Source organism: Zosterops lateralis (genome assembly GCF_965231275.1).
Source record: "Zosterops lateralis genome assembly, chromosome: 6".
Lineage (NCBI taxonomy): Eukaryota > Metazoa > Chordata > Aves > Passeriformes > Zosteropidae > Zosterops > Zosterops lateralis.
This window is the reverse complement of record NC_139761.1, coordinates 4639504-4660898: the sequence shown is the minus strand read 5'-3', so window position 1 is coordinate 4660898 and position 21395 is coordinate 4639504. Positions and strand designations below refer to the sequence as shown.

Below are 21395 nucleotides of genomic sequence, written 5' to 3'. Positions count from 1 at the left end.
ATGCACGAAAGTCAGTCCTGTACTGCTCTAAATAGCATTTATTGCCCTGTGAATTAGCTCATAGTTTCAGTCAACCTCCTGCTTTTCCTTGAAAAGTTTTGTCTTTTTAAATCACACTGGTTTCAGAAACAAGTTGTTTTTTATATAACCTACGTACAAAGAAAAATACAAAAGGAAATCACAAAAGAAAAATGCAAAGATACTGTATTTAAGGTGGAATTAGTGCTACTAGGCTCAACCTAAGTATTTTGGTTTTGCCTTTTCTTTTGACCTAGAACCTTTCACTCTTCTCTGCCTTGAATTCCTAGTTTCTGAGATTTGTCTCCAGTTTCTTAATTGGGTAACAGAGACAACTTGCCACTGCTCATAAATCCCAATAAAGACAACTGTAGCAGAGAGAAGAGGAACAGGACTGAAAAGACACTGAAGTGAACCAAGTCTGAGTATAATATGTTGGAAAGTGCAGGATTTTCAGGCAAGCAAGTTATTAAATAATCCCTGAAAAATGACTGAAATTGTCCAGACTTACTGCTACTTCTTCTGTTTTCTCTTCTCTTTTTTGCTCCTCTTCATCAGTTTCTGCAGCAGCTCCATCCTCCTCATCACTGCTGGAGGACTCCAGAATTTCACTGATGTCCATTTTCCAGTTCCGAGGGACACCCTTGGTGCTGAGAAATGTGGTTGCCTCCTGTAGCCCTACAAAGGAAAGGGCCCTGGCTTTACCTCATCTGCAGCACTCCCAGTCACAAAGCATCTTTTTTATTTCCCTCCCACCTTCCTGCAAATCACAGCACCAACTTAAATGCAATGAATCCATCACAGATCAAGCACCGTGGCTTGCTTTGCTCTTTTCCAAAATATCATGTTTTAGACTAAAAAAAAAATAAATAAATAAAAAAGAGCACTGCCCAAATAGATGTGACAATGTTCAGAACAGAAGGAAAACACGTTAGTGACCAAAGGAGTGATGGGACAGGCACAAGTTACACTTGTACAATGGAAATACCTCAAATTCTTTTCCTTGAAGAGGTGCTCCAAGGGTAGAAAACAACAAAGCAAAACAAGCCTAGATAACCCCAAAATCTGCCTCTCAGTCACAATAAAAGACTTTAATAAAGGAGCCAGAAAAACACCCAGAAGAACACACTGCAATGAACAACTGTTCAGTGTTACCAAAGAAGAAAAGGCACCAGTTTTTAACAGTGCTGAAAGAAAAACCTCCAGACATTGGTCTCAACTCTTTTTTTTTTTTTTTTTTTGAAACCATTAGTACCTTTGGTTCCAAAATATTCCCTTGTAGCAAGGAATGTCACAACCCAATTATGTTCTGCACAGGAAAAAAGTCCCTTTCTTCAATTTATCTCAAATCTGGCATCTGCTATTTATTTTTGGCTGTTCTAAACTTCTTGTACTGTGAAACAGCTATTAAGAACAAAGTAGAAGAGAAATCATGTAATATTAGACAGATCAATCAAAACCACCTCAAGCTTTCATTTGAAGCATTTTCAATCTTGACTTGCAAGGAGCTGCTCCACACCTTTACTCAAACCAGATCCTGTTGTTGTTGAGTGGGGACTTTTAATTGTAATTTTTAATAAACACAATCTAAACATTTCTCCTGAACACATTTCGTGTTTTGATGGATTGTGGTATCCATGTCATCCATCCATCTACCAATTCTCTAATTGTATTTTTAAATTTAATATTAATCACAGTTTCTTGTTGTAATGAAGTTTACACCTTGCTGTCTGGGTATTTTTAATGTAAACAGAGTGTTTTGTGCAATAGCACAAAATTTTAGCATTAGGAGAGGTAACTATATATTCCACTGCTCACTGACACTTCAGATAGACTACCTTGAAAAATATTCAATTTCCACAAATTTGGACTGGATCAAAACAATGAAAAATCAAATAAAGCATGATTTCTACTAGACACAGCTGTATCCAAAGTTTCATTAATTTCTCCCATTTAAAATTGCTTACAAAATGTCCAAGAGCAATTATCAGAAATCAACAGGTCATCACTCATCAGCAAATGTTAAAAGAACCTTTGTATGAAATTACTTCTTTTAAGCATCTAGAATTTATTCTAAATTACCTTTTTTAGGAGAGGACTCTGATTTTGGTAAGTTTTGAAGATCTAGTTCCTTAATGTCTTTTCTTGCTATCGAGTAACTGTAAAAGAACAAGGTTTTGTGATTACATCAGAGAAAAGCAAGCATTTGACTTAGAAAAACGGCAATTTCTGAAATTTTCAAGAGTTATCATTCACTTGCAAGGTCCTTACTAACAACTAATTGCTTAAGGCACTTGTTATTGTATGGTCCAAATACAAGAGTAATTTACCAAGAGTAAGTTTCCTATCTTTGAAATCCAGGCATTGAAGTATCATTAAGTAATTAAGAAAACTTTGTAAATGTTCTTTATTTTAATTGCTTAACCTGCAAAAATTTGCAAAGGTTAAACACGCAGGCAAAAGCAATTTTCTGAACTGAAAATATTCCCAAGAAGCAACAGCTGCTCTCCAAAACAAGGATCTAGCTAAGAGGACAGAAGCAAGTCCTCTATTTTCAAAATGTCTTTTTACTAGCACAGAACCACAGTGAAGCCAATTCACAGATTTGCATTGATAGACAGTTGATTTTAATTTTTAAATTACAAAAGTGCTCTCACAGCAAAGCATATGGAGGTTGCTCTGTTCCAAAGCCATACTGGATATCCAGTCACAAGAAAAATCCTAACCAAATTGCAGGGAAAGTCTTAAAAGTCAGTTAGTCTAACACTTTTCCCCCCCCCCCCTCTTCTTTCATCATTTCAGAAAATCTGGTGTAAAACCTCAGGAATTAGAGGCTGCCATTTTCTGAAGTTAAAGCCATAATGCTCTGGGGGAAAAAAACAAACAGCCAAACAGAGCAAGTCTAGATTTTACCAGTAACATTCAACTTTCAGTACAGAAGGAGCCAGGCTCATCCAGTAGGCTGATGACACAAATCCACATTAAGAGGCCAAAATGAACCAAGTCTTCAGGTACTTGAAATACTTTTCAGTAATCAAGTCCTTTTAACCTACTCAAATCATGGCTAGCAAAAATCAAAAACTGCTCACTTTGAAAGAAAGAGGGTGATAGGGGGCCTTTGGTGAGGAAGTTTTTAGTTATAATGTGTTAACACAGATGCAATGCAATAACAATGAAGAGAAATAAAGGGGAGCAGCCTTTTAAAAAACCCCAAAACAGTGTGCATGCTCTTATGGATACAGTATTCATTATTGTAGACACACATCTGTCTCTCTCCCCTTTTTGGAGTGGAGGATGGACTAACAGGACCTTTCTTACTTGATTCAGGTTCTGTAAACATTTTAATTAGCAATTCTATTTAAATTCTCTTTTCTATTTAAAAAAAAAAAAAAAAAAAAAAAAGGAGATTAAACCCTTATAAACTACCTAAACAACTATGGACACTGGAGCAGTGGAGATAATGAGGCAGATACTCAAACTACTACAACTGACACCCATAAAGAAGGTAATTTAAAGCAGTAAGGAAACAATTAAAAGCGTAACTCATTTAAAATTATAGATATTATGGGAAAAAAAAAAGGAAAAACATCCAGGTGTTTAAACTTTAAATTGTTGTTATTTTTAAATGAAGAAGCACCAGAAACTTTCTTGATTCAATGAATTCTTATTGTTACACACAACAGAAAGAAGAGTGAGGAAGCACAGGAGTGAGCTGGAAATAGATTGTGAATGTCAAATGTGTCCATCCAGCATTACAGAAAACTGTACCCTTTCCTTTAGGAAGAAATAACATCTTCAGGAGCAGTATGTGATTATTTTGCCAGTTTCCTCCCCCAGATATCTAATCAAAGTGAGCTACCACTTACAATTTGGAGTCTGCAAAGGATCGAACTAAACACTGGTCCTTTTTCACGGTGACATCGTCATTGCAGCTCGGTGACACAACCTGAAGATTCAAATAAAACACTCCTTTACCAAAAAGAAGAAGAAAAAAAAAGCTGATCTTGAAAGGAAAGAATGATAGACTGCAGGAGAACTTCTGTTTTCTGTTTCTTCTATTGTATTTCCAGTACTGGGTAAACAAACCTACTTTAATTTATATGACTAAGGCAAACAACAGCAAATTTTCTACCCCAAATTATTGACTTGTTATGTACAAGCCAAGAAAGTCTAAAATTTCATTTGAAAACTAACCTACCGAGGTCACTTGTTCACACAAAAACTTTTTAAAAGCATCTATTTAAAAAGTAAAAAATCCACTTATTTTATACCAGCTTCTGATTTTTGGCATTTAAACTGAGACTTAAGTTGTTTTCTTCGGTTTGTTTTGTTTATTGAGGTGTGGATAATATAAACCACTGTGAAATCCAGCAAATCCTCCCACAGCAGTATCATCTCTAGGTCTAAAGAAAGTGATAAAAATGCATTGGCAGTATTTAATAAAAGTGCATTTGTACTACCACAAACAGAACAAGTTTCTGTTTTGATCTAGATCGTATACAAGCAGAAAATGTTAAATTCAAATATATGATCTCCAAGAACTTAACCCACAAGAGCCGTATTAAATAAAAATCTGTCATCAATAAAGGCAGCTGCAACCAGAACATGTACAATACCACATTTTAAATTGAGGTACATACAGGTGGATAAGGCAGTTGTCAATTTTCACCCTACATTACACCATGTCTGAAAATACCAGAAAGTTTTGTACAGGAAGCAACTTTTAATATGCACATGATCAACTTTTCTGTGTGTATCAATAAGATGCAAAGTGTCTGCCTTTACAATACAAGTCTACTTGAACTTGGATTTATTTAATGTATATTTAATATCAGCAGTTGCAATGAACAGCTGTATCATTTACTGACAGTCAAATCAAAATAAGCACCAACATCTGCTCCTAGCTGACCACTGGTAAAAATGTGAACATCAAAAAAATTACTATTTCATAAAACTGAAAGTCTAGGGAAAAAGACAATTACATTTAAAAAAATTAAAATTCCTAAATCTAGATACTCTTAAATTGCCTGGGAGTGCAAGTCCTAACATACTTTATTTTTAGAAGAAAAGTAGCATTACACACTGATCATTTTGTATGCGGTTCTAAAACACTCGAACGTCATGAAACTGTAACTTACACACAAATGTTAATCTCTGCTTTCCTACTCCTCCTAGATACTGTGAAACACTTGTATTTTTAGCAAACATGGGAGTAGAGCTTAGCCTGACTACATTCACAGCTTTCCTGCAAGAGGAACTCACCAAAGCTGGGTACCAGTCTGCCTTCTCTGAATTAAAAGTCACACTCACAACCTTGCCAAGCAATTCATCGTTGAGGCGCCTCTTATCTTCATCCTCTTCTTCACTACTCTCTTCTTCCTTTTCATCTTCAGTACTGAATTATCAAAATGTAGAACATTTTAAAGTTGGTCTGAAGTTACTACTTGAAAACCAAAAAGAGCTTAGAACGAGATTTTTCTTCCTATTTTGCAAAGCTTCAAAACCAGTTATATTTTAAGAGGTGAAATTGCTTGAAATACCCTTACATATTAAGTGCACTTATTCAGTGAGAGGAATTTTGTAGGAATTCTTTCCAAGTAGCAGTATTTTACAACAGCATCATCTTAGAATTGGAGACATGACTCAGGTTTTGATTCTGCACAGACATGAAACAAAAATGCTTTCTACCCTAAAAATTAAAAAGCATCTTTTTTTTTTTTTACTGTGTTCAGTATAAAGAAAGTTAAAAATCCTACATTTCCTATTAGATGAAAGAAGCATAAATGTTCTTAAGGGTACTACAGGAAAAAACCCTTCAGTTTCATAATATTGCCAGCATATGACCATGTCTATCAGCTGTGCACAAAATTCAGGTGACAGAGCATTCAGGCCATGGCAGCTTCAATGGGACTGCTTCAGTTTCAGCAAAGGACACTAAAGGAAAAGTAGAACACTCTCAGAACTCACACAGGAAGAGAAGATCTTCTCCCTCTATTAGATTTCTTCCCAATAACTGGAGTTCCAAAGTGCTCTGGATTGGTTAGTGGCAGTTGATCAAGTGTCTACATGGAAAACAACAATGGTTTGCAATACCTTGTTATAAAACAGATCTGAATTAACTATTCACTTTTAATTCCATGTCCACCATTGTCTTACCTCACTTTCTGCAAAGTGCCTTTCTCCCTTCAAGCATAATGAAGTTCGTCTCAAGGTCCTTTCATCACCGTCATCAAAAACTAGAGTGAAGCCGAGAAAGAACATCAGCCAAAGCTGATCAGATCTCAATCCCAAGTCTACTCTTTATCTCACAATCAAGAACATTCTCTAAAACATCACTTTCAGCCTCATTTACTCACTCTTCAGTTCACAAGCAAAAGGAAAGTCAGGATTCAGTCTTGTAATAGATTTTCACACAGAGATTCAAGCCAGTACAAAGCAAGGTTTGGGTGCAAAAGTCTCAGTGTAATTTAGACATTCCTCTTATCAATACAACTGCACATTTCCAACCACAGCCCCAGCTGCACACCAGTTACCTTTATCTACCAATCTCTGGGGTTTGTTTGGTTTTGTGGGTTGGTTTTTTTTTTTTCACCTTATACATTTTTTCCCTACTTGTCATCATTTAATAAACATGGTATCTTTTACTTCTCCTCTTGCTATGAGCAATCACACTAAAATGATCAATGGAAATTAAAACAAGTTTCTGATATGTTTTTGTTACACTTATCAATGCCATCTTACAAACAGATCAAGATACTGGAAACCTGCAATTCCAAATCTGACCACTTCATAAGAAACATTTAGTACACATCTTGTTGTGTTATAGCTCACAAATAGGAAGTTCCATCAATTTCCATCAACACACAGCAGAAGAAGGCTGGAATGCTATGAGGCTACTGCAAGCTTTGCCTGAGAAATTGGCAAATTTATTTAAACTATTCAGTTTAAATAAAACCTCTTCACGAAAATTTCCATGTAGAAAAGGATAGCAAAGTTACCAATTCTCCCTGACTCCAAGTAACAGGGCCCAGGTGGCTGCAGTCTGGTACAAGTTTATTTCTATGGGGTCAAAGTGCAGAACAGAACACTTCTCTGTATTTAAACTACTTGAAACAGGCTTTGTGCACTAGTAAAAGAAAGTTTCAAGTGTTGTGCATAGCAGTATGGTAATTTTGGCATACTTATAAAATTAATTAAGATGAATAAGATAAGCTTTACGGTTCCTCCATCTTCAGAGTAAATACTGCTGTGGTATACGCTCCATATGCTCCACTACCAAATTATCTTAATGGCTTAGAACACTTGTACACACAAAACAATTAACTTTCCCCCCTCCAAATATCTCAAGCTACTAAATTCTCAAGAATAATCACTTTAGGGGACAAATGGTTGGTGATTTGCAACAGGTAAGTTGATTGAAAAAAGGCAAACAGAACCTAATACTTGACAATAGAACTAAACTGCTTCTTTTTATTTATTATCTCCAAAATTGGAAGCTCTGACCATTTATTTAAACTAGTCCAGTAGAGGGATAAAGAAAGTAAACTACCAGATGACACATACCAGTTTTTCATCCTTAAAAGATAAAACTTTATAAATACTGGAGGTTAAGTAAAATACCCTCATTAAAATACACTAAACTCAAATTAAGACACATAAGGAAATTATGACAATCAAGAGTAACAATTTATATTGTGGACACGTACAAAGCACCTGCAGGATTTGGAGTAAAACATCCTTGCAGAACAAAGTGCAAAAAAACAGAATACACAGAAAAATTTCCTTATCTACATAAATGATCACTTTAGTAAGTTTCAACAGAGAAAGGACAGCACCATTTGTCATAGAAAAATATCAATTATTTGAGTTACTAAGGTGGAGCCAACAAGGAGTCTCTCCAATTAATCATGATGCTTGAAGTATTTCATAATTGTAGCTACTTCAAACTTGCTTCTCCTCCAGGGAAAACACTTGACTGTGCCTTACTGAAAGGGCACTCAGAAACTCACACTGATAAACTCAGCACCTTTAAAAATATGAACCTTTCTTAAACTAAATAGGCCTTGTGGTTTCCATCTCACTCCTCAGAAAAATCTGCTATGCCAAAGTACTGCTCATATCCGTGTCGCCCTGTGCGTGACTCCTTAATGCAGGTCCTGGAGGATTTAAGGGAATGTCTTTCCAAGGCACAGTATCAAATATTAAGGATTCTGTAAAATATAAGCAGTAAGGCAGATGGCACAGTTTTTGGCTATGAGATATTTTGAAGCTGTGATAACAGTCGTGGCAGAAGAACTTAATACACTCTAAGCTGCAAATTCATTCCTCTTTTTAATCTCATCCAGAAGCAAGGCCGTTTAACTCCAGCTAAAATGCCTAGAACTACTAACAATCAAACTAAAAACTTTTAGATTAGTGTTGAATAACTTGGATCAATTACTTCATTCCTTCAACAGGTTATTGCTACAACTCCAAATCCTTCACAAGCTGTGTTTTATAAGGAAGGATTCGCTGGGCAGGGAGAGGGCAGGAAACAGGAACAGAAGACAAGGAGACATCTCCCCATCCACACACACACACAGTGAGGTCATCAAAGGACGTGTTTACAGTGTCACAATTCTCATCTCTAAATAGGAAATTACAGTCCTGCCTTACAAAGAAACAAGGGTGAAAAAGCAGAAGCCCTACAGGTCCTGCTGTTACCTCATCTTGTAGTGGGCAGGGGCTTGCTGAGGCAACAGGGTGCAGCAGCTGATTTCTGGGAAAGGAAGGATACAAACTAGCCAGGGAAGTGCTCGCTGCTGCTCAACAGTGAACAGAACATCACGGGAAGGAAGGGAAGAAAAGCGACATTTCTGCCGGGCACAGTCCTTTCTTCCAAACATGTTCCTTAATGAGGAACACTGACAGAAGGGGAAAAGAGATGAGTAAGCAGCACAACCTGGAGGAACAGTCTCTGCCATAATGCTTGGTCTAGTCCCAAGAACTGAGTCCAATATGCTCCATTCAGAGCATATTGAAACAGTGGCAATAAAATGGAAATTTTCAGAATTTCGCTGCAACTCAATCTTGTTAGGAAAGAAACAGAATTGGGTTTTTTTTCTATTTGTGAAAATCTACACAACCCTAATCTATGACAGAAAACTAAAAACAAACTTCCCAGCAGTGATCAATACGACACTTTGCAAGAATTTAAAAAAAACAATTGACTAAAAGTTCAGTACCTCAAAAATGCAACTTTAAACTCACTATTGATGAGCTGGTATCTTTCATTTCCTGCCTGTAGCAGACTTGTATATACCATCAGCAAAAATCCACTAACCCTGTCTTTACAATAAGGCTGTCTCAAGTTTGTTTTTCATGTATTAAAATATTTAATATTAACAAGTCAACTCATCATAATCATTTTTAGGAGCTGTGAAGAAGCTTGTCACAAAATACTACAGATCAGTTTGACAACATCTTGTTTAGAAATATATATATAGCTGTGTTACAAATAGATTAAAGAAAAAAAAAGAAGAGAAAAAGGAGAAGAGAGCAGAACTCTAGAGAGAACATCCTCCTCACAGCAGTTATGAGATGACTCCTACAGAGCCACCAGTGTTGCCAGGACAAGGCAGCTCTGTGACACACGAGTGCACAGGGAAAACAACCCTCAAGGCTGCATCTTGCAAACTTCAAATGCAACAAGTTGTGTTCCTGCTGCTGCCCAAACCAAGAGAGATTAGTTTCTAAACTTCACTGCAAGTTTCCCAACCCACTGAGAAACTTTTAAGTCACCAAGACGATGAAATGAAAGTGCACACCACAAATTGAAGCTGTTCCAGTCTCGCTGTGCACACTGAATTATTCCCACTGGCTGCCTGGCAAAGCAGCAATTTATCAACTACAAGAGATGCTGTCTATGAATATCTCGACTGATGTGTGCAGATTTTGCAGATATTTGGGGTTCAGCTGTGGAAAAAACATAGGAAGTACCAAAAGCTGTGCAGTGCTTGCTGAATGGCCTTGTAGACAAGGGCTGTGCTACTGATTCATCACTGTGAAAGGACATAAGAGCAAGTACTGCACTGCATGGTGCTACTGAGAGACCACACAACTCCAATTTACTATTTTTAAATGATTTGAAGTGAGCCCAAGTTCCTCTTACAAAAATATATTTGAAATATCTCAGAAAGCAGGGAAGTTTGAGTGGCCTTTGAGTCTAATCATAGAAAACTCCCATCTCCCAGACAAAAGCCTGCTGCCTGAAACTGTTTTTTCTGAAATGTTAATTTACTATTGTTGCAGATAAAGAAATTAGAGGAAACAAATCTACCTCCTTGCTTTCCCTAGAGTATTGTTTGTACACAATTTAAAAATATTTTTAACTCAGTTCACATAGTAACAAGGTGGTTTTATATAAGCAAGACTTTGATCCAGTTGATTTGTAACAAAGTTCTACTGCTAAAATAGTATTTTTCACTACAAAATCTTGCTCCTCTACACACCTGTTACCTAAACACATGTAAACACAACTCATAGTGCTGTTCTTTTTTTTTCTAGATTCTCCAGAGAGCAACCAGCAGAGCTACTGCACCATTTTTACGTGCCACAGGTTAAACAACACATCCCATGGAAGGCCTCTGGACAAATACAGAGTTACCTCAAAATCCACACAAACGAATTTTAAAGAGAAAAAGAACAAATTTATGGTTGGGTGATGGTGGTAGAGAACACCAGCCAAGTGGAGGCAAACACCTGTGGTTTTGGACTCCTGGATGACACATGCACAGCCCAGAGATGATGCTGCTGCCACGTGAAACTCAACAGGATGCTGGAAACTGGTCAAACCTGCCCTGCAGACACGACCAGTGCCTGGCACACAGCACAGGGCAGGGGCTGGTCAAGCTCTGAAGGGACAAACCAACAGCAGCTCTCTGGCTTGGATGGGCTCTGCTGGCTGTGGGAGCTCCCATCACCCCTGAAATAAGAGCTCACAGCTGGAGTGGACCAAAATAGGCCAAGCCTGTTTTTCCTCTTAGCATAACTATCTCCACAAAGCCTCAGAAGAAAACTTCTTTTAAAAATAGGAAAATGTGACTATAGATAGCTCCTGTTAGCACTGAAGTCCCAGGACATCAATGTTGGTTCATTTGCTGATAAATATCCTCAACATGATGAACTGAAATCTTCAAAATCCATGGAGCATGCAAGTGACTAAAACCAAATCCTCAGTATCTTTAATTTCTGTGACCTCATCACAGTTACAGGAAGTGATGCAGTTGGTGGCTGAGGCTGCACTTCATTCCCAGAACAAGCAGCCAGGTCTCTAACTCCTCTCAGCACACACTCAGCTCAGCATTTCCTGGAAACTGCCACCATGATTACGTGAGAGGAAGAAGCCACCAGCAGAGCTGTGGGGCTCACTGAGGTGTCTCAGAAGCATCTGAAAGGCATAAGTCTCAAAAGGTAAGGAATTACATTTCCTTTCACTCTAAACAGTACATAAAATCCTAATAACTGACAGCAAGGTCTGCTAGAAACTGCAAAGACCTCTCACTGTTTCCTTCTCCTACTTCCTACTCATTTCAGAGGAAACATTACTGAAAGTTAATACATGTTTTTCATTTCTTTCTTTCTTTAGAAATACTTTTCCATTATTCTACCTAGCAAAATAGAAGGCTCAATGTATTTGATGTTTTTGTTTAATCTTGTTTAAAGTTGAAGAAATTATATTACATAATAAAAAGAGACCTAAGCACACAAAGATTACTGACTTGAGTTTTGTCAAAGGAGAGATGTGATGGGACAACATCAACCAGGCCACTCTAACAGCAACTCCTGGACGCTCAAATGAAATCCCGTTTCTCACTTATATATATATATATATATATATATATATAAAAAACATGACTTCTAAATCTGTCCAAAAGTGACAGAAAATTTTTCCTTTAAAGAACATCTACAACAGCATTCCTGTTTTCTGAAATTCTGGTAATGCTTGTAAGACTCCAGGCAAAGTGTGAGAGAAGGAAAATACAACTATGCACCTTGTAAGGTGTGGTCTGGGTTATGGTTTCTTTGTCAGTCATTTCAGACATTATTTCAGTATTTACCTGAAGCATTTTACAAGTTAACAGAGAATCAGGTGGATGGTAAACTCAGTAAACTGTAATTCAAACCTTGTTCAGCTAAAGCAGATCTGACAGACCATTTTAATTCTATGCAATTATCACCTAACAATATATTCAACACTTCAAAAGCATCAATGCAGCACTTTGTAATTTGTAAATTAAAGAAGTTCAGTTTAGATAACTGCATTCTAAAGACAAACATCATCAAACCATTGAATCACTTAGTAAAATCATCAGGTCCAACTGAGCCATTTGTTAACCAAAGAACTTAAACCCCTATTAGTGTCACATCACTTTGACACTGCCTTGTGCAGTGACATTTCCCAGACACTTCTAAACTTCCACTCCAAACAGCTTTTGCTTCTTCACCTGCTTATCCTGAAAAAGCTGAATTTCAAAGGTGATTTCAGAAGTGTTTCCAAATTGCAGCTGAAAAGTTCAACAAGACTACATGGCTAGATTAACATCATTATCATATAAAAAGAGGTCAAAAAGTGATTCTGTTCAAGCTACAATAAAAATAAAGCCTTGTTTATTCTGGGTACATGAACACCACTAATAGACAGGAAGATAATGTTCAAATACACCACCTGATCACCACTGTGACTCCTGCATTAAAGTGGTGGCAAAGCAGCCTCTTACAGCAAACTCAGCACTTCCACTGGTTCAATTTATTGATCAAAGCAAAGTTGTTTCAGGTAACTTTTCTCCTTTCCATCCCTACATGAAACAGAAAGCTTGATATGCAGAAGTGAACATCATCACTTCTCGCTAGACACGCAGGCAATTTTGTTTTGGTGCATTTTTTACACATCTGTATTTAATCTTCTGAAAATGTTTGCCTGTATGTATTAGTGGTTTCACTAGCCAGAGATCAGTTTGCTTTTAGATCACTAGGAAAGAGATGTTAGATAACACAGAGAATAAATAGTAAAGGAAATGCACAAACTACTGAAATACAAGCTTTCCCTTGTGCTTTCCATCTCGGAATGCTCAGGAAGGCAACCTGTAAACCTGGAGTCTGGTTAATCCACTTCCCTCTCAGCTCTTCAGCTGTGACTGCTCCACTCAGGAAGGCAGAGGAGCAGCACATTCACCAGCTATTAAAAGGCAACAAATCCAACTGTTTGCTTTACCAGCAGCATAAATATACATCTCATTTCTATCCAAAACTTTCTGCAATGACACAATGGAAGCAGCAGGCAAAAGATAAAGCTTATGTTTCACAAGCCAATATTCCTGCACTCAACCTAGAACACTTTCCCAATTTAAACTGCAGAAGAACCCTGATGCAAAACTTCATCATCTGCTTACCCTGATCAGTGTTACCTGCACTTTCAACTCCAACAAGCAACTCACCAGACAGAACTAACAAAAACATTCCTAAGATCTAAATCCAACAATTACAATTGTATTTTCAGAGCTAAAGCACCACGTAACAGTTCTGCATGTTTATTCACTGTAAGATTACTTGAATCTCTCCCTCAGCTCCAAATTTTTACAAAATCCTAGCAGTCTTAACACATTTGCATATGGAATACATATTTTATTTTCTCCATTCTGCCTGTCAAAAAATATTATTTGGGGAAAGAAAATGACAGGACTTAATTAATCCATGAGTTCAAGTTTCTGAGGAACTGCACTTTAATAAATGTATGAAGTAAAAATCACGGCATGCATGATTTCTCTCTTACATAATTGGGGAGAGTTCAACAAGTTGTTAAATATAAACAACAATCCATTAGCTCAGGGCAGAGCATTTATTCACTGTTCGAATTTCCTGCTCATCAAGTAAAGATTTTTTGGCAGAAATACACTGCTCAAAAAAAAAAGAAAAGAAAATAAAAAGGAAAAAAAAAAGAGAACATGGACAAAACTCATCCCCTGAACCAGGGATTTAAAGTTCACATATCAAATGTAAGAAGACAAATGTCTTCTGGCCCAAATTCAAACAGAATTAGTTGAAAGTGCTACTTGAAAACTGAAATAAGTAAGGAATTCTACAATTAAAACGCTAACTCATAAACCATGAAATTGTTAGTGCAAAACTGTGTTTCTTATCACTTCTGTAACAGAATGGTGAACCTCTGAAAATCCATAAAGAGAAGTTAAAGGTCCAGTGTTCTACCTCAACTATGTCACATCATAGTACTAAACTAAGTAGATTTAAAATCTTCTGCACTTCAAAATAATCCTGCCTTTCCTCCCTGACCTGACATCCACTACAATTTTACAGCAATGTTATAATCCTGAAGAAAAAGGCAAAGAACTGTGAGCTTTGTCAACCAGCTTAGAGTTAAAGCACTCAATAACAATAATAATCATAAAGCAATAAATCCTTCCAAATTATCTGCAGAGCTTTATCCTGATCCCACCAATGACAACATAACCTCACCTACTGCAAAGGAAACGCTGAATTACTGAAAATAGCTTATTTCAATCTTAAAAAGGGGTTAATGAACCAAAATGATTAGGAGTTCATGGGACAGAGAACTCCTCCAGAGAGGATGGAAGAACATGAAGTAAAGCAGAATACATTTGGTACCCAAGGCAGCTAATGAGAAACACAGAGGTTAAATTTACAAGTACTAATCTCCAAAGCAATGCCCAAGAGTAGCATGTACAGGACAATTAACAGGAGCATGTTCCTTCTAGGCAACCATTAGGGAATAGAAGGCTCCTATTCTTACTGCTGTAAGAAAGTTGTGCAAAAAGAGGATGGGTGCTTGCAAAGCTCCCTGATTCAAACACTGTCCTTTTATATTTGCTTATCTATGATTACTTGAATGTTGCTGAGTTTTGTCATTCTGTTCCTAAAGCTGTTTCAGAAAAACCTGGAGATCAGAATTATTGAAAATAAGGAAATTTGTCTTACAATGAATTTTCATCCAACACTGACATTTCGCTGACCCTGCATTCTGAACTTTCTATTTCGGTAACTGAACACTACATGAGCCTCCAACATAAGGAGAAAAGTAGTTTTTTATTTCCTTTTAGATCATGATTTGTAAATTTCATTAAAGGAAAGAGCTATACACATTATAAATGAATACCTCCTCTTTCCTTTTTATTATGTGGTATGTTGATTCTTTTCTTAAAAAGAAACAGATTCTGTCTTCTGTTGATACTATCCATGTTTTCTTTGTGTACAAGCTTGCATATAGTGCAAGGAAACTCATATTTCAGTCATTCATTTCATGCCTCAGCTTTTCAGCTGAAAGAATGATTTTACAAGGCTTATGTCTTAAAATCTGCAAAAAATTAGTCTGAATTTCAGTGAGTGCAAGTGCTATCATTACAGGTACATTATGTCAAATAAAACTTGATTATTCAGCCCTGCAATTACCTGTGCAAAAGCCTGCCTGAACATCAATTAATTATTATCCTACTTGAAATGGAAAAAGAATCAAGATGTGGATGACTTTTTTTTTTAAAGTCTCCTCCAAAACTCTCTCAGATCACACCACACAAGATGTGATTACTGACACTGTGACCTATAACTCAAAATACATTGTTCAAAGATTACAGCCCATAAATGAGACGTGGCCACTCACCTACAGTGTACCAACTGGCATCTGTCAGCTTGCTGATAACTGCTTCCTGAAAAGATCCATCGGGCATTTTGGTTTCAACCATTGCTCCAACCTGCAAGAAGGAACAGCTCAAAGTTAGCTGGAAGCCCACGCTCAGAAAATTGAAAAAAAACCCACATTGATCCTCCCAGCAAGGCAGGTTTAGTTTTTAAGACTCAGATTAGCTAAATGCTGCTTTGCAAGTTTGGTTACTGTGCAGGTGAGAACAAAGGGCCTTCATCAGGAATGATGGACTGAAACTAGACACTAAAGCATTGAGAAACTCAGGACTAATCTAAATTCACCATGAGTTCATCATCTCAAGAAATAGAAGGCCAATAGAATACAAATATCCAAAGCCATTAATTCATTAGTGATAATCATTCAATTACTATCATTTCTTATACTTTAATCACAGTTCTACTGTCAGCTAGATCAGAATTTCAGTAGCAGCCTTGGTGTTCCTGCAGGAGAACACAGAAAAGACAAATACAAGCAAGATGACCTTCTCTGGAAAACTCTATTTGCATTCAGTGTTTGTAACACAGCTCTGCATTTTAGCACACAACTGTTACACAAAATGAAAATACAAACAAACACCCTTTTATACAAAATATATTAACTATTCTAAAATACTGAGTAATTGTTTTTACTCTTGTCTAATGGGCTTGAACATGGCCTGGCACTCAAGTTGTTAATTACTTCTCAGAAGTTTGAATGTTTTGTTATTTATAAGAAATTTTGCATCTTACGAGAAGATAAAAAAATCTCTGTGCAGGCAAAACTGTGTTATCAAGTACACTATACAGTGAAGCATAAAAAGCCACAAAATTTAAAGCTTATTCCTCAGAACCCATCTCATCTAAAGCAATGAGCCTCTTGTTGATTTCAATCCTGAAGAACAAGTGCCCACCTAAACAACATCAAAATTCAAGAGTTTTAGAAATTTACGTGGATTACCAAAGGAAGGCATGCAATATACATACTCTTAGAGGTCCTTTGACTTGGTCATCTTGCACTAACTGAGTTGAGTTATCCCCCTTCAAGACCACCTGAAAGATATTAATGAACTTTTTAATACAAGTCTCATTTCTTAATAGATCAAATAGACAAAAAATACAAGGAAAAAAAAATCTTATTATTCACATTAAGATTATCAATTAAGACTCAAATGTTACTCTCCAGAAAACACTTGGCATGGCCAGTTTTACTGACAAGAAGCCCCAAGTACTACATTTAATTTTTAATCTGAAACATTGTAATTAAAGAACAGGGCAAATCAAACACCAGTCACTCCAAAGCAAACACATTTTTAGGTGAGTTTAGAACTTGACAGAATCCAGGGCAAACCTGGAACTGGCCTTCCAGATGAGGAGATTAAGCAGTGGTTTTTCTTCTCTCTGATTCAACTGTAGCACTTCACTGACAACACTTTAAATGCTAAGCAACAACCAAAATAAAACCCCCTCAATTAAAAATGTATCAAAAAATCACCAAACTGGCCACAATAACAGCATTTCTGCTGCCTTGAACAAGTTTTTATGGCAAACATGTGTAACACTACCAGTGAAATGAAAATAAGGATCAGTTACAGTGTAGGTAAACTCTGCTTTTCCTTTCAAAATCTTAAATTCTAGAAGGGAACAGTGAGGAAACAGATTAAACATCAGCCTATGCAGTTTAGTTTAAAAGAAAATTCCAAAATTTCTACTTATTTTCAGGAACCAAAAGTTCCAGGAGCTTGCTTTGATAATGATGACCAGTTTTCTGGCTCCTTCAATTATCCCCCAAGCACAGACTACACTGTAGCTGGATTTATACACACAACACCAGCAGCATGCCAAAACAGCATCAGTGTTAACACGCGTTCAGGTTAAAAACGCACTTTATGCTGATATAAAATTTAAAATAAAAATTGCAGAGGGATGAATACAGGTTGTCCTGCTGCTCAGGAAAAGGCAACTGAACGTTTTGGACTTTTTGCACTCTTGGCAAGCGTGCCAGGGTGTGCCTACACACTCTTAATTACAGTATCAGGCTTAGCTTGTTAAAACTCCTATTGTTATAACAGAATCGAGAGCCAGCAACAGGAATTCCCACCAAGTCACAGCAGCCTCGTGTGATTCCCAATCTTATCGTGGAATAATAAAGCACCTGATTCTAATGAGAAAAAAAGAAACTCCTGCCGATTAACAGGCTAAATGCTCTGGCAGACCAAAGATGCAGACAAAATCCAGCTTGTCAGACCTGCACACTGCTTCCTATGGGAGCTTCTCATTAACACAGATTTCAAAGAACACCACAAGTTTCCCTAAGTACTCATTAAGAACAGGCAAAAGACTCCAGTATCTGAATTAGGTTATTTTTCTATTGATGAAAAGCACTCTGATAAAGTGATATGATCTATATATGTAACTGAAGAGGCTGATGGCTTGTTCTACTTGATCTAAGCATTAAAGCACACTAAAGCCGGGATGTTTAGTTACAAAAAGCAGCTTTCACCTCAATTTGTTGGGGATTTTGGGTCACTAATGCCTTATTTACTATCTTGGAGAGCAGGCACCAAAGTAGGAAGTGGGAAGACTTTGACAAGACAAAGAAGAACAACAACTTCTATATTTACTTTCAATTTTAACTTGCATTTAACAAGGTTTTACTCTTATTCTCACACAGTGGCATTTACAACAGTGTTACAACACCAAAATGACAACTTGTCTCTTGGTTGTTTTGGCAAAAGCCCTGTAAATGTGAATGAACACTATGTGCCAATACCATCCATGCACAGAAATTCAGCTGCAGCCTGGTCATGCTGCTTTAGAAGCTGCATCAAGATGCTCAAAACTTAAGTATTATCCTGGGCATTGCTAAAACCTGGCCTAAAAAAAAAAAAAATTATTGTCATCTCTCTTGCTGTTGACTTATTTTCACATCGCCTTTTCAGTTCCAAACTATGAGAGTGTCAGTTGGTATGAAATAGAACTTTTGCTTCTGAAGAGGTAGTTCTTATTCCTTATTATTCATGCAAAGCTGTAATCCTCTATTTGTGACATCAAAACTTACTACTAGGAAACTGATGCATTCAAAAACAGAAGACAAATGCAGTGAGGAAAGAAGGAGCAAGAAAGCTCATTTCTGTTCCAGCATGCCACTAAAAATATAATAAAAAAAAACAACATTTCCCCAAAAAAATAAAGAGAAAAAAAAAAACACAATAAAAAAAGTTCCAAAACAAACAGCAATATATGAAAAAAATCTCATTTAAATGTTGTTTAAAATCCATACAGTGAGATGATGAAAAATCTTCAGGAGTAGGACCTCCCGTGACAGCCCTTTGAGCACAATGCTTTAACAGAACCAGCAGCAGCCTGAGCACACTCACCTTGACTTTCACAAGCCTTTTCACCGTCTTGATCTTTGCCTCGCAGAAGGCACCGCGGTACTTGGCACTGACATCAGTCCCCACTGTCAGGTAGGCAGGCTCATCTGCTGCCTGCAGGGAAAACAAAAACACAAAAACAAACTTTAGCTCTCCTTCAGAGTCACAGCTGCACCGTTGTGTATTTTATTTTATGCCTAGACTTTTAAACCTGTTGATTTTTAATTGATAAACGGTGTCTGGCCTTGAGATTGTCATCACGGAGTTCTTCAAAAGAGAAAAAAAACAACCAAGCAACAAGTTACAGGAAGTTTTGGTTTGTCACTGATGTTGACACACCCCTCCTGTCAATTCACTGTCAGCCTCTCCCAGAAATGTTTTAAAGGGTATTCATTGATACTTGAGACATCTGCTTACAAAAAGGGCAACAAAGTAAAGGAGTGACTATTAACTCCAGTAGTTTCTATAACAAATGAAAACATTTCAAAGCAATATAACAGACAGCTGTGTTTTGTCAGCTATAAGCAATCCAATAGCACAGATTATTTAAAACGTTTGAGATTGGTGTCATCCCAACACTTACAATTAAGTCTATAATATTCTATATATAGGATTTCTTTCCTGGTGACTAAAAGGAGACCTCTAGAGAAATCTGTTGCAATCTTTCAAACAGCTATTAAAAAGTATTTTTCTTTCCTGGAATGCCTTTATCAAAACTTAATTGCCTGGGCATTTTTAAAGAGAAATACTCATCACGTTTTCCTTAACATGGACTTTAATACTCAACATTTCACTTTACCGTGGCTCACTGCAACTGATAAACAAGGACAAAAATTACCACATTGAAAAGACAGGAAATGGGAGCAGAATCTAAAATAAAATAGGATACGTATGAGTTGGGGGGGTTTTAACTCGATATTTCATTCAACTCCGAAAGGAAAAGGAAAAGTTTTGTAAATTACACCGCAATTGTTGAGCCTTTTGTACTGAGCAAACCGGCAGGAGCAAAGGCGGGACAAAAGCAGTGGCTTTGCAAACTTGCCATAGCAGCTGCTGATACAGGAAGCGTTTAAAGACGAGGGAGCCCGAAGGACAACAACAACAACTCGGAGGCGACGAGGATGTTCCGAGCGCTCCTCCAGCGGCGGCCAGAGCTTTAAATCACCTGCACCGGGCCGGGGGAGCGGGAGCAGCGCTCACAGCACGCCCCGAACCAACCCCGCCGTGCCCAGACGGAACGCGATTTAAAAAAAAAAAAAAAAAAAAAATGAAATATCTCCCGAGCGGGGGGCGGCGATTCCCCGCTCCGCTCCCGCCGGAGCCGCCTACCTTCATCCTTAAGGGTTATGCGAGCGATTCCAGCTTCCAGGACTTCTCCTCCCCGCACGGGAAACGCTGCAAAACAAGAGCGGGGGAGGCTGAGGGCTGAGCGCGGGGCTCCCCGCGAGGGGCGGCGGGGGGAGCCCGGGGAAGGCGGAGGGAGGGAGGGAGGGACGGAGAGAGGGAAGGAGCCGCCGCCCGTCCCGGCCGCGCTGAGGGAGAGAGAGAGAGAGAGAGAGAGGGAGGGAGAGAGAGAGAGAGAGAGCGCGGCCGCCGCTTCCCGCCGGGCCGGCCCCGCGCTCGGTCCGTGTCACGTCGCCATTTGCTCCGCGGGGCTCAGGGGCCGCCGCCCCCCGCCCGCCAGGGCCCCCCTCTCAACTTTCCGCCGCCCCGCCGGGCCCCCCTTTCCTCCTCCCGGAGTCGTGCCTCCCGCCCCGCGGGGCAGCGCCGGAGCTCCTCGGCCCGGGGAGCGCGGGGCCCGATCCCGGGGATACCGGGACGGAGTTGGGGGTGCCGGTCCCGGGGTTCCCGCTCCCTGAGGGGGGCGGCGCGCGCCCTGCGCTCCCCCCGGGGCGGGGGAGGGGTGGCGGCCCGGGGGAGGGGGGGGTGGGGGGGGTTTAAAGCGCAGCTCCCGGAGCCGCTTTCGCGTCCCCTCCCCCGGGACGGCGGCGGCGCGGCAGGCGCAACTCCGCCACCACCGCCGCCTCCTGTTCCTCTTTCTCTACCCCCGTCCTCCTCCTATTCCTCCTCCTCCCGGCGCGCCCCTTCCTACCTGCGAACTCCTGGTTCCGCAGCCCCCGCGCCGCCCGGGCCCCTCCGCAGACGGCGGCGGCCCCGGCTGAGCGCGGCCCCCGCTCCGCCCCGCCCCCCCGCGCTCCCTCCCGCCCCCTCCCCTCCCCCCCCCTCCCCTCCCCCCCCCCCCCCCAGCACGGACCCGCCCCGCGCCGCAGCGCGAGCCCCAATAAACAAGCGGCGGGAGCGCGGCCGCTCCCA

At 39.1% G+C, this 21395-nt stretch overlaps 1 protein-coding gene across 2 annotated transcripts in view; it reads right to left on the bottom strand.

Moving 5' to 3' along the window:
* ARID4A (AT-rich interaction domain 4A) overlaps positions 1–21247 on the bottom strand; it is a 45057-nt gene extending 23810 nt beyond the window's left edge. For both annotated transcript variants that reach the window (XM_083864076.1, XM_083864077.1), the window contains exons 1-11: positions 21175–21247; positions 20412–20477; positions 19086–19196; positions 16693–16758; positions 15689–15779; positions 6175–6254; positions 5986–6080; positions 5281–5413; positions 3885–3964; positions 2101–2177; positions 530–696 (exon numbers count right to left, since the gene is read on the bottom strand). In XM_083864076.1, the coding sequence (XP_083720202.1) occupies positions 530–696; positions 2101–2177; positions 3885–3964; positions 5281–5413; positions 5986–6080; positions 6175–6254; positions 15689–15779; positions 16693–16758; positions 19086–19196; positions 20412–20417 (906 nt within the window). In that variant the 5' untranslated portion in view covers positions 20418–20477; positions 21175–21247. The remainder of the gene's footprint in view (positions 1–529; positions 697–2100; positions 2178–3884; positions 3965–5280; positions 5414–5985; positions 6081–6174; positions 6255–15688; positions 15780–16692; positions 16759–19085; positions 19197–20411; positions 20478–21174) is intronic.
* Positions 21248–21395: the final 148 nt, after the last annotated feature.